Raw genomic sequence first — 13,306 nt, 5'->3', positions numbered from 1 at the left:
TTAATCCACCCGACACTGATCGACATATGTCACCAGCGGTCGACAGTACTTGCGCTCTGCTTGCGCACTTACTTGTGTGCAACAAGCAAGTAGGCACTCGACAGAGTGCAGTTCTAGTTTACTTTGTGCTCATCAACCTGCATTTCTCCTTTCAGACCAACCAGCCTACCGTTCCTTGGTCGCAGCAGCAGCAGCAGCAGCAGCAGCAGGTTTGTCATCTTTAACCACTGAAACCCTGTATTGTTTTATGGTGGGGAAGACCTTCCCAGTTCAGTGGGCACACCCCATGATGAACAATACTGTATCTGCCTGTGTTGGCAGTACACACTTACTTACGTACTGAATGTTCCAAAGGTTTCCTTATCTTAACATTGATCAACAATACCTGACCACAGTACCTCATTAAAGCAGGTGTGATTCCTGCCTTGATATGTACGACTCGGTACTATAACCAGTTGAGATGAGTGGGAAAAGAGCTGCAAGCTCGTACAGTGTCACAGATGTAAGACAATATGAGCTTGTAGATCTGCTATTTCTGAATAGCCAAAGCACAAATGTTACACAGATGTAGTCTAGTGTTTAATTAAAGGCTGGAGGGTTGATCTAATCCTAAACTCCAAACCACACCAATGGGTCGCCAGGCAACGCCTTGCAACCAAATGATTGCAAGTAGACACATGTAGTTGCAAGCCACCATGGAATTGAAACGCTTGGGTTGACAATGTGCCAATGTGCAACAGGCCATATCACACCAACCTTGCTTTAATCCCTGTATGCATGTGTTTAACCCATTGTGACCTGAGATCAGATTCTAAAAGTGTCTTCTACATCCTGACAGTTTTCTGAAAAAGCTATGTTTCTATGTCAGTCGTTCTTCGATTTTTCAAAAATAGCAGACCTACAAGCTCATAGCGCTATGAGCTTGTAGAGCTGCTATTTTTCAATAGCTAAAGCATAACATAATGCTAACACCAAAAGGGGTTCCTCCCCAAAATGGGTTAACCAATGGAGTGTATTAGAAATAGGTTGTGACAACCACTACATTGGACCTGTTGCAAGAGAGATTTCCATGTATTCAGAAATAGGTTTTCTTTGACATAGAAGGTTTCCATTTGACAACAGTATTATTGCGGTGTATGATTTAATGCATGGTCACATTTCCTTTCTCTTTTCATCCACAGGTGGACTTGCCAGAGAGTTCCATCCCACTCAACCCTGTCTGGTTTAGCCCTAGCATCTTGGATGCAATGAATGTGGCTGCTCCATCAGGTGGAAAGGTAATTTCAGTGAAAAGTTTACATTGTTTTGCGTCTTTGTGTTATAATGTACACGCATCTAAATAAGTAAAAGGTACACACAGGGTTTGCAGTGACCACTGTTTGACATTATAAATGTATTGGACAATGTTTGACTATGCATCATTAGCTCTGTTTGTATACACAGGTCAGTCCTAGGACATCACACCGCGAGGTGAGAGTGCCTCATTCACCCGTTGCCACGGTAAGGAGTTTGTAACCTGTAACTCCGACACTGTTTAGTTTTAGCCACAGTCATGTTTTATCATTGTTGTATCATAGTTCAACAAACACAAAATCTCACTTCTGTGAAGTGAAGGGCGCTCTAATCCATCATCATTCATCATGTCATTATGGCCAATCACAATATGCGTCCTCACTTTTGTCTTCAATGATTGTGTTGCTTTTTAGCTAGTGTCGTGTATTACAACTATTATGTGTATGTGTATGTATTATGTGTATGTGTATCGTGTATTACAACTATTCCACAATCTGCAAATGCTAAATGAGTCTGAAACTACACCTGCATCATTAGCTCCGTTTGTATTACAGGTCAGTCGTAGGCCATCGCCCTCCACCTCTCCAGTGACACCACTGCCCGTCAGAAGCGTGTCTCCGAGAGTTATTGTCAGCCGTCAGATCAGCAGACCAGCTCGTTCACCTGTTGCCACAGTAAGGAGTTTGTAACCTGTAACTGTGACGGTTGCATGTGTTTGGTCCGACGTACTAACAGCCCGACAGGCATAAGTCTGACGACCCTACCCCAACCCCTAAACCTAACCTCACAGGAAGCCAAGGGTTAGTTTGAACCTGCCACGCATGTCGGGGGCCACGGGTTAGTTTTAACCTGGAACTCATCTATGCTTTCTATGGCATAGGCAGCTCCCGGCAGGATCCGCCAGGAGAAACTAGACGCAGCTGCAGGACATGAGACTAATTAATTAGGGAGAGAGAGAGAGGAGTGTGTGCGTGTCAATTTAACAAAGGTGCAGACACATTTTTAACCTGATACATGTTAGTTTTTACCTACCACGCATGTCAGTAGCCACGGGTTAGTTGCAATCGACAACGCATGTTGTGGGACTAATGCCTGTCGTTCTGTTAGTATGTCTGAACAACATATATTTTTATTTAGTTATTTACTTTTATACATCAAACTGCATGTCTTATTTCTCATTACAGACGAGCCAGCCTAGTGTGCAGTCTACTACAAGGGGGCTCGTTCGGGAGCAGCAGGTTTGTCATGTTTTATCATAGTTATGTAAAAACAAAATCACACTTGTCTGAAGTGAGTGGCACTCTAATCAGTTGTTGCGTTTGCATAGAGTAGCCCAGGTGAAAATTATACTTTGTTAATGATTCAAGGTCAAGTTGACCACCTCTCACACACGCGCGCACACACACACGCACACACATGCACGCACTCTGTCTTCCTATTGGCCGGCCTTTACAGAGCCATAACTTTGGTTTGCAACATGCTACAGCCTCGCAATTTGGTCCATAGATGTAGACCACCAATAGGAACGGAGCTGTACTTGCTTAAGCCCCGCCCCGTCTGTATTCCTATTGGCTGGCCTTTACACAGCTATAACCACCAATGGGAAAGAGCTGTACTTTTTGCTTAAGCCCCGCCCCCTCTGTCTTCATGTTAGAATGCTAGCATGTTGGGATGTTAGCATTAGCATGTTAGCATTAACATGTTGGCACATTAGCACATGTTGGCACATTAGCTTGTTAGCATGTTAGCATGTTAGCATTGGCATGTTAGCATTAGCATGTTGGCACTAGCATGTTAGCATGTTAGCATTAGCACGTTAGCACATGTTAGCATTAGCATGTTAGCACATTAGCACATGTTAGCATTAGCATGTTAACATGTTAGCATTAGCTTGTTAGCATGTTAGCATGTTAGCATTAGCATTTAGCATTAGCATGTTAACATTAGCACGTTAGCACATGTTAGCATTAGCATGTTAGCACATTAGCACATGTTAGCATGTTAGCCTTAGCTTTTTAGCATGTTAGCATTAGCTTGTTAGCATGTTAGCACTAGCATGTTAGCATTAGCATGTTAGCATTATTATGTTAGCATTATCATGCTAGCATGTTAGCATGTTGGCATTAGCATGTTAGCATTAGCATGTTAGCATTATTATGTTAGCATTATCATGCTAGCATGTTGGCATTAGCATGTTAGCATTAGCATGTTAGCATTATTATGTTAGCATTATCATGCTAGCATGTTGGCATTAGCATGTTAGCATTAGCATGTTAGCATGATAGCACTAGCATGTTAGCATGTTAGCATTAGCACGTTAGCACATGTTAGCATTAGCATGTTAGCACATTAACGCATGTTAGCATTAGCATTTAGCATTAGCATTTAGCATTAGCATTTAGCATTAGCATGTTAGCATTAGCATGTTAGCACTAGCATGTTAGCACTAGCATGTTATCATGCACGTTAGCACTAGCATGTTAGCATTAGCATGTTAGCATTATTATGTTAGCATTATCATGCTAGCATGTTAGCATGTTGGCATTAGCATGTTAGCATTAGCATGTTAGCACATTAGCACATGTTAGCATTAGCATGTTAGCATTAGCTTGTTAGCATGTTAGCATTAGCATGTTAGCATTAGCATGTTAGCATTAGCATGTTAGCACTAGCATGTTAGCACTAGCATGTTATCATGCACGTTATCATTAGCATGTTAGCACTAGCATGTTATCATGCATGCTAGCATTAGCATGTTAGCATGCATGTTAGCACTAGCATGTTATCATGCATGCTAGCATTAGCATGTTAGCATTATTATGTTAGCATTATCATGCTAGCATGTTAGCATGTTGGCATTAGCATGTTAGCATTAGCATGTTAGCATGATAGCACTAGCATGATAGCACTAGCATGTTAGCACTAGCATGTTACCATGTTAGCATGTTAGATAGTATGTTAGCATTAGCATGCTAGCATGTTAGCATGTTAGCATTAGCATGTTTGCATGTTAATGTTAGCATGTTAGCATTGGCATGTTAGCATTGGCATGTTAGCACTAGCATGTTAGCATTAGCATGTTAACATTAGCACATTAGCACATGTTAGCATTATCATGTTAGCATGTTAGCATTATAATTTTTGCCTTAGCATGTTAGCATTAGCATGTTAGCATCAGCATGTTAGAATTAGCATGTCAACATGCTAACATGCATGCTAACATGCAGCCAATATTATATTACCATTATCATTGATGTGTATGATTTGACGTACTTTGCTCCACAGGTGGACTTGGCTGAGTGTTCCATCCGACCAGATCCTGTGTCTTTTCCCCGTGACTTCTCAGATGCGATGGATGCTGCCGTCCGATCCCATGTTTCCAGCTATGTGGGTCGCCCAGCTATTCCACGTGGCAGCGAGGTAATTTGGATGCAATGTTTATGTTGACATTGAAGCGTTTTAAAAAGTTTCTCTCCCTTTCTGACCCAGATAAATTGGTAAAATCTAAGAATGTTTATACTGTCCAAGAGGCGCTATGTCAAATGGTGATGAAACGGTTTGTGTGCTCTTGCTTACATCAGATGTCCCCTGTTGAACGTCGGGAGAAGAGTGCGGTGAGGCAGAGTCAGCAGCCTGTGCAGTCAGTGAGGGCAAGCATCTGTCAAGCGGACATAACCTACATCAACCCCTATAAGCCTTGGCTAGGCAAGTTGAACAGTCAGTGCACCTGCATGGCGCTCACCTTTCTGGCTTTCCACACTGATGGAGTGCGTTTCGACACATCCTCCCTTGACAAAGTGCTTTATCAGGGAAATGATCTCTACACAGACAATATACGCCACCTTTTTGTGGAAAACCATGAAGCAAAGCTTACGTTCAGGAATCTGACCATAGAGGAGATGCCAAAACAGGTTGTCGTTGAGAGCAATTTCTACAGTGTCAATATGTGGTATGTGAAAGTTGGTTATGTGAACCCATCAGCCAAACACCACACTAACATACCTAAGGATATGCTGTTTCTGGAGCAGGAACTGAAGTGCCTGTCGCAAGAGGTCACCCGTGCTTTCCTGATTGTAAGTCCTGAATGCTTTGCAGTGTTCCGTGACACATCAGGACGTTATGGCGTTTTTGACTCCCATTCGAGATCTGCGACAGGTTTGCCGATGCCTGAAGGAAAAGCTATTCTACTGACGTTCCAAGATCTGAGTGGTTTGGTCCGCCACTTTGACATGCTTTTCAAAGAGCGTTCTCCTTTAGCGCGGTATGAGTTTGTGCCTGTTTCATTTGACCATCACTCCAGCGACGCTCCTGGACCGTCAACAAATGTGACACGTGCGCAAGCTCCTGCAACAATCGACCATGGCTCCAGCGAGATTGCTGCAACGTCAACAAGTGTGACAAGCACACCAGCTACTGCAGCAATTGACCATGTCTCCAGCAAGACTCCTGCACCGTCAACAAATGTGACAATTAGAGCAGCAGTACCAACAGTGCAGAGCAACAGGTGGCATGCAAAGCAGGGTCTGCAGCGAGCGCCACAATTGGTGAGTGCCACTATGTGTCAAGGTGACATACGCACCAATCCTGAGTCAGAGAGGTCAAACACTCAGTGCACCTGCATGGCTCTCACCTTTCTTGCCTACCACAATGAGGGAGTTGGTTTTGACACGGCCTGCCTTGACAAAGTGCTTGTCCAGGGAGATGTTCTCTACGAAGACACAATACAGCATCTGCATTTGGACAATACGCATCAGTCAGATCTCTTGACCATGGAGCAGTTGCCAAATCGGGTCTTCGGCGAGAACAGTGTTTACACCGTTCGCATGGACATGTCAGACCTGAAAGTTGGTCCCTTGAACAAAACAAAAGGAAAGAATTACTCCCTTGCCAAACAGCTGCAGTGCCTGTCAAATGATCTCACCCATGCAGTGTTGATGGTTCATCCTGAATGCTTTGCAGTGTTTCGGGACAGATCAGGACGCTACGGGTTGTTTGATTCACACTCAAGAAATGACTGGGGTATGCCAATATCTGGAGGAAAAGCAATTATGTTGACTTTCCAAAACGTGACTGACTTGGCCTGCCACTTGCGCCTGGTCCTCAAAGGCCGTCCTACTCATGCGTCATATGAGCTCTTGCCTGTTGTCTTTGAAATTGACCAGACACCAGTGGCACCACCTCACAGTGTGCCCTCCCTTGACCACGGCTCCAGTGAGGCACCAGCGGCACCACCTCACAGTGTGCCCTTCTTTGACCACGGCTCCAGTGAGACTCCAGAATATCATCTTTCCAAACTAAATAAAGCAAGGCGAATAAAGAATCAGCGGAAACTTGTGCAGAAACAGCATGAGTACAAGAATGAATCCAGGACCACACGCTGGCTCACTGATGCTGGATTCCGTGAAACACATAAAGCCTTCATGAAAAACTATTGGAAAAAGAGATGGAACACTGATGCTGATTTTCGTGAATCACACAAAAAGAAGCAGAACAACAGATGGAGCACCGATGCTGTTTTCCGTGAATCACGCAAAAAGAAGCATAACAACAGATGGAGCACCGATGCTGTTTTCCGTGAATCACGCAAAAAGAAGCAGAACAACAGATGGAGCACCGATGCTGTTTTCCGTGAATCACACAAACAGAAGCACCATCAAAGATATCACAATGACGCTGAATTCAGGCGGCGCCATATACAACTGTGCACCAAGAACAAGATGGAGAGACTCGCAGCAGATACTATACTCCGTATCCACCACAAGTTGCAGTGTGCTATGAGACTAAAGAGGAAATCCATACATATTGCAAACCGCCAGTCTCTACGTGAAATGGAAGCTCTTATGAAAGTTCACATGTCGAAATTCCGAGAACGGATTAAATTAGGGCCCACATTTGTGTGTACGGTGTGCCACAGAGTTTTGTTCGGCAATCAGGTCCGATGGTGCAACAGGGCAAAGTACCTCAAATATAAAATAAACCCACGCCTGGTAACTGCTTGCTTGACAGCCAAGTATGTGCACATATGTGACTGTGAATGCTCAGCCCCGTGTGACGTTGCAAACGAGAGAAAACAGGAGCATATCTGCTACAGCTGTGACGACAACCTGACAAAAGGGATGATGCCATGCATAGCTGCTGCTAATAAGCTGGAACCAGCACCCATTCCCCTAGAGCTGCAACTGTTGAATTACCTGGAAAGGCAGCTAATCGCAAAGTACATACCCTTTGCTAAAATTATTTCGTTGCCGAAAGGACGGCAAAGGGCAGTGCATGGTCCAGTTGTGTGTGTACCGTCGGAAGTGGAAGCCACGGTGAATGCTCTGCCGAGGTCCAGACATCAAGACCAGCTGTTGCAGGTTAAGCTGAAGCGGAACATCAAGTACAAGGGATATCAGCACTTCCACACAGTGAACATGACAGATGTGCTGGCGGCACTGAGGAAACTGAAAGTGACTCATCCGGAATACCGTGACATAGTCATTAATGATAATGCCACGTTTGACCGCCTCCAGGATGAACTGTCAGTCGATGAGGAAGATGCACAAGAGGCTGTGTCACCTGTTGCTGACACAACAGGTGAACAGCCGTCTAGCGAACAGGAGGAACTTAGACCCGGTCTGATCTTTGACTCTTGCATGCAGCCTCCTGACATCGCACAGGAAATCCTATCGTACGGTGAGGGGGTATTCAGCATCGCTCCAGCCCAAGGAAACAGACCTGTGGGTATTTTCACCGTCCCCAAGCTTGAAAGCATGGCCTTTCCCGTGCAGTTCTCAACCGGAGAGAATACATTAGATGAGGTCAGAGACATCAAATTGTCCCCAAGTAGGTACTTCAATGCGAGGCTCCTTTCTGTCGATACCCGCTTTGCCACCGACCAAACCTACCTCTTCTTTGCACAGTTTGTGACAGAAACGCAGCAGGCTACCAACAGCATGTCCATCCAGACGCGGAAGGGGAAAAGATATACCAGGGATGGAAGAACGCTGTCAAACAAAATGCTTCAGGACAAAAACGAGGTAGTGAAGCTCGTCCGTAACAGGGATGCGACGCGCTTCATGCAGCCCCTCAGAGGCACTCCGGCGTTCTGGAGCAGAGCGCTTAAAGATCTCCACGCTATGTGCAGACAGCTCGGAAAGCCCAACTGGTTCATCACATTGAGTGCCGCGGAGATGAGGTGGCCAGAAGTCATTAAGGCCATCAAAGCACAACAAGGTGAACAAGGGGACTTCTCAGAGCTAGACTGGGTTGCAAAATGCGAAATTCTCCGGAGCAACCCTGTCACTCTCATGCGATTGTTTGAAAAGAGAGTGGACGCAGCCGTCGCTTTTTTGCTGTCGCCTGCACATCCAGTCGGTAAAGTGGAGGATTACTTCTATCGCGTGGAGTTCCAGGCTCGTGGTAGCCCTCACATACACATGATGGTTTGGGTCAAGAATGCACCAGATGCTGAGGATCCTGGTGTTGACGACTTCATAAACAAGTACGTCAGTTGCAGGATGCCTGACCAGTATGCAGACCCCGAGCTCCACAAAATCGTGTCTGAAGTTCAAGTTCACAGCCGGAACCACTCCAGGTCATGCAAGAAAGGAAATGTGACTTGTCGATTTGGGTTCCCCAAACTACCCATGGACGAAACTATCATCGCACTTCCTCGTCTCCTGTCCTCAGATGATGACGATGACGGTCAGAAAGACAACAGCGGCAGTGGCCAGAAAGCTAAAGGCAAAAGGCGAAAAGGCTCGCGGAAAGAGACATTGAAACAAAAGGAGGCCAAGGAAAAGCTGGCACCACTGAGAGACATGCTCAATGACCCTGAAGCCTCATTCAGGGATTTGCCAGAACTGCTCAAGAAATGCAACCTTACTCGGGGGCGGTATCTGCAATTTGTCTTTGACCTTAGCACTGTACCGCAAGTTCACCTGAGGCGTCATCCTGATGAGTGCTGGATAAATGCGTACAATCCCCATCTGCTGCGAGTGTGGGACGCCAACATGGACATCCAGTATATACTAGATGATGCATCTTGTGCCCAGTACATGATGGCTTACGTGGCGAAACCGGAACACGAGATGTCCGAGCTCCTCAGCGCAGTCGTTGCGGACGCGCGCAAGTCTAATCCGGACGCCAAAGAAATGGATGAAATGAAGCACATCATGCACACATACGTTCAGCACAGAGAGGTCAGTGCTCAGGAGTCTGTCGCGCGTGTATGCAGTCTCCCGCTTAAAAAGTGCACGCGTCAGGTCATTTTCCTACAGACTGATGAGGATGGCCTGAGAATGAGTCAGCCCATGAGTAAACTGAAGGAGATGGACCCAGACGCAGAAGATGTGTGGATGTCAGGCATTCCCGAGAAGTACTTGAACAGACCAGACGAGCCAGAGTTCGAATACATGTGTCTTGCTGAGTTTGCGTCCGAATACAGGGTTCTGGCCAGCACAAGCAAATTGCAGAACGCACTGCCCCTGCAGAACGACATGGGGTATGTTCAGAAAAGGACCAACCTTGAAAGAGTCGCCGTTATTCGCTTCACTCGATTCTCCGAGCAGAAAAACAAGGAGAAGTACTACAGAGGGATGCTGAAACTGTACTTTCCACACAGAGCAGACAGGGAACTGAAAGGCGAGACCCATGCCACGTATGAGCAGTTCTACGAACATGATCTTGCCAGGACAAGGATTGGATTCCGCGTCCGTGTGAAGGAGATTGTGGATAAGAACAAGGACTTATATGAAGGGCGGGGGAGAATTGTGGATCAGGTACTGGACACGCTTGCGGAAGAAGGAGCAGTTTTCAATGCGTGGAACACTTTTGCGCCAGAGGTCGAGGTCGACCGTTTGGAGTGCATCAGCCTTCGGAAACCCAGCGATCCCCACGAGCGACAAGAGCGAGACGAGGTTCCCGAATACCAAGTCCATCCCGACGCCAGTAAAGCGATGCCAGTGATCGATGCTCCCGAATTGAGCCCGGACTATGTCAGGAGCATGTACCGGAGCCTCAACGAAACGCAAGCGTCCATCTTCTACACCGTGCGTCAATGGTGTTTGAAGCGCGTCTTGCGTGGCGACCCTGAGCCCTTTCTTTATTTCATCTCTGGGGGTGCTGGCTGTGGCAAATCCCATGTCATCAAGTGCATTTATCAGGAGGGTACCAAGATTCTCCGCCAACTGCCCAGTTATCGCAACGAAGCAGACATGACCCAGCCCTTGGTGCTGCTGTCAGCGTTTACCGGCACTGCGGCTTTCAACATCAATGGACGAACCCTGCACTCCTTGCTGAAGCTGCCGAGAAGTTTGAAGGAACAGTATGTTTCACTTGGAAATGCACTGGACGACGTGAGAGGGGTATTGGCCCACGCCGAGATCTTGATCATTGATGAGATATCCATGGTCTCCCAGGAGCTCTTTAACTTTGTCAACTTGCGATTGCAGCAGATCAAGGGCAACAGGAAACCCTTTGGTGGCATGTCTGTCCTCGCAGTTGGAGACTTCTACCAGCTGCCACCCGTTGGTAATAGCAAAGCGCTCTGCATTGTCAACGAGGCTGTGCCAGGTGTCTGGGCAGATTTTCAGATGGTCGACCTTACCGAGATCATGCGTCAGAAAGATGATCTCATTTTCGCCGAACTCTTGAACAGGCTGAGAGTAAAGGGGAAGGCGGACGCTCTGAGTGCCCACGACAGTTGTCTGCTCGCACAGGCTGTGGCTGAAAGCAAAGACTGCCCACGTGATGTCCTTCATATCTTTGCGACAAACAAGGAGGTCGATGCCCACAACGATGTGGTCATCACCGAGCTCGGCACCCAGATTTCCACGATTCAAGCTCAAGATTATCGGAAGTACGGAAACTCCGAAGACATGACGCCGCTGGTCTGTCCCTTCAGAGGCAACTCGAGGGAGTTGCCGTCAACCTTCCAAGCTGCTGAAGGAGCGCGAGTCATGGTCATCAGGAATCTAGACGTTGAAGATGGGATGGTAAACGGGACCTTTGGAACAATAGCCAACATTGTCACAACCACTGCAAACGGGCAGACCGTTGTGGATTTGCTTGGCCTCCAACTGGACAATCCCACGGCAGGTCGGACGTTCCGCAGGAAGATTCAAGGGCCAACTGATGACCTGGTGTACATCGAAAGGTTTGAGGAGAGACTGACCAAATCAACGGTGGTGCGACGGCAGTTTCCCATCAAACTTGCCTTTGGGTGTACAGCCCACAAAGTGCAAGGCATGACCATGGATTATGCAGTGGTGTCTCTGAAGCACATCTTTCAACCCGGAATGGCCTATGTCGCCCTGAGCCGAACAACCTCCCTTCAAGGGCTCAAAATCACAGACTTCAACGAGAAGAAGATTTATGCCAACCCAGACATAAAGGCGGCAATGGAGAGCATGACTCGTGCTTCGTTCCAAATGACGAGACCACTGTTGCACTTTGTCAAGTCAGCAGACAACATCGGCCCGACGTTGACCATCGTGCATCACAACGCACAGGGGCTAATGTCGCACATTGGGGACGTGAAAGCGCACCACGAATTCAGACACGCCGATGTGTTGTGCATGACAGAGACCCATTTGACTGGATCCTCCGTTCCCCCTGGCATCGAGCTGGAGGGATACCATGTGTTTGCACGCAACAGACACGTGTCGTACACCAACACTAAGGACATTGCTACAGAAAGGGGAGGTGGAGTCGCGGTCTACTACAGAAGTAGTCTTCTAGCAGACGCCCGGAGGGCCGTTCACAATGTCACCGATCTCGAGTTTGCAGTCGTCAGAGTTGAGGCCCCAGTCAAAGCGCTCATAGCCACTGTCTACAGACCCCCCAAATACAGGAAAAGCGCCTTTTGTCTCAACCTTGGCCGCCTCTTGGAATCCTTGGCCTTGATGGACTGCCAGCCTGTTGTTGTCTGTGGAGACTTCAATGAGGACCTGCTCAAGACGGACCGGAAACTAGTTAAGGAGGAGTTTGAGTCCAAAGGCTACAGCCAGCTGATCTCCACTGCAACAACCGAAAATAATACCCTGATTGATCACATCTACATATCACAACCAGGGTATTGCCTTCAGTCGGGTGTACTGCACACATACTACAGTTATCACGATGCCGTCTACTGCGTGTTGACTTCAAGCCAGCCATCAGCATGCTAAATGACCCATCCGCCTCGCCTGTCAGTCACATGCCAGCAAGCCCACGACAGCCGTCAACATGAAAGCCAGCCATCAGCCGTCCATCAGCCTGCCACCGTAAAGCTCGACGACAGCTGAGGGACAAACGTGAAGACCCAAGGGATCTCTAGGCCGTCCACAGATGAGACCTCCATTGTCAACCCCAGTCATCCGGGTTCTCCATACATCTGGCCAGTTCGTTCCATATTTCCTTTCACCATAAGCCAGCCAATCAGCATGCCAAATGACCCATCCACCAGTCAGTCACATGCCAGCAAGCCCACCCGACAGCCTGTCGGTCAGCCGTCCAAATCGGAAGACCCAAGGGATCTCTAGGTCTCCATCGTCACTCCCAGTCATCCGGGTTCTCCATACATCTGGCCAGTTTGTTCCCCATATTGCCTTTCACCATGCGCTGGCTCATACTACAGTTATCACGATGCCATATACTGCGTGTTGACTTCAAGCCAGCCATCAGCATCCCAAACGACCCATCCGCCAGTCAGTCACATGCCAGCAAGCCCACCCGACAGCCTGTCGGTCACATGACAGCCAGCCATCAGCCTGCCACCGTAAAGGTCAACGACCCATCCACCTGTCAGTCACATGCCAGCAAGCCCACCCGACAGCCTGTCGGTCACATGACAGCCAGCCATCAGCCTGCCACCGTAAAGCTCAACGACAGCTGAGGAACAAATGAAGTACTGCGTGTTGACATCAAGCCAGCCGTCAGCATGCCAAACGACCCATCCGCCTGTCAGTCACATGCCAGCAAGCCCTTCCGACAGCCTGTCGGTCACATGACAGCCAGCCATCAGCCGTCCAAATCGGAAGACCCAAGGGAT

The 13,306-nt window shown here is 47.6% G+C and overlaps 1 protein-coding gene across 1 annotated transcript in view; it reads left to right on the top strand.

Annotated features, from left to right (window-relative positions):
• LOC306918542 (uncharacterized protein) overlaps positions 1-12,607 on the top strand; it is a gene marked incomplete at its 3' end in the record, with an annotated part of 15,593 nt that extends 2,986 nt beyond the window's left edge. The window contains exons 11-18 of the mRNA XM_079531442.1: positions 156-209; positions 1,182-1,277; positions 1,444-1,500; positions 1,848-1,967; positions 2,478-2,531; positions 4,579-4,713; positions 4,875-12,349; positions 12,604-12,607. Coding sequence (XP_079387568.1) covers positions 156-209; positions 1,182-1,277; positions 1,444-1,500; positions 1,848-1,967; positions 2,478-2,531; positions 4,579-4,713; positions 4,875-12,349; positions 12,604-12,607 — 7,995 coding nt within the window. The remainder of the gene's footprint in view (positions 1-155; positions 210-1,181; positions 1,278-1,443; positions 1,501-1,847; positions 1,968-2,477; positions 2,532-4,578; positions 4,714-4,874; positions 12,350-12,603) is intronic.
• Positions 12,608-13,306: the final 699 nt, after the last annotated feature.

Source organism: Electrona antarctica, assembly GCF_951216825.1.
Source record: "Electrona antarctica genome assembly, contig: scaffold_439, whole genome shotgun sequence".
Lineage (NCBI taxonomy): Eukaryota > Metazoa > Chordata > Actinopteri > Myctophiformes > Myctophidae > Electrona > Electrona antarctica.
Note: the sequence above shows the minus strand (reverse complement) of the source record. Positions and strands in the feature narration are given on the sequence as shown.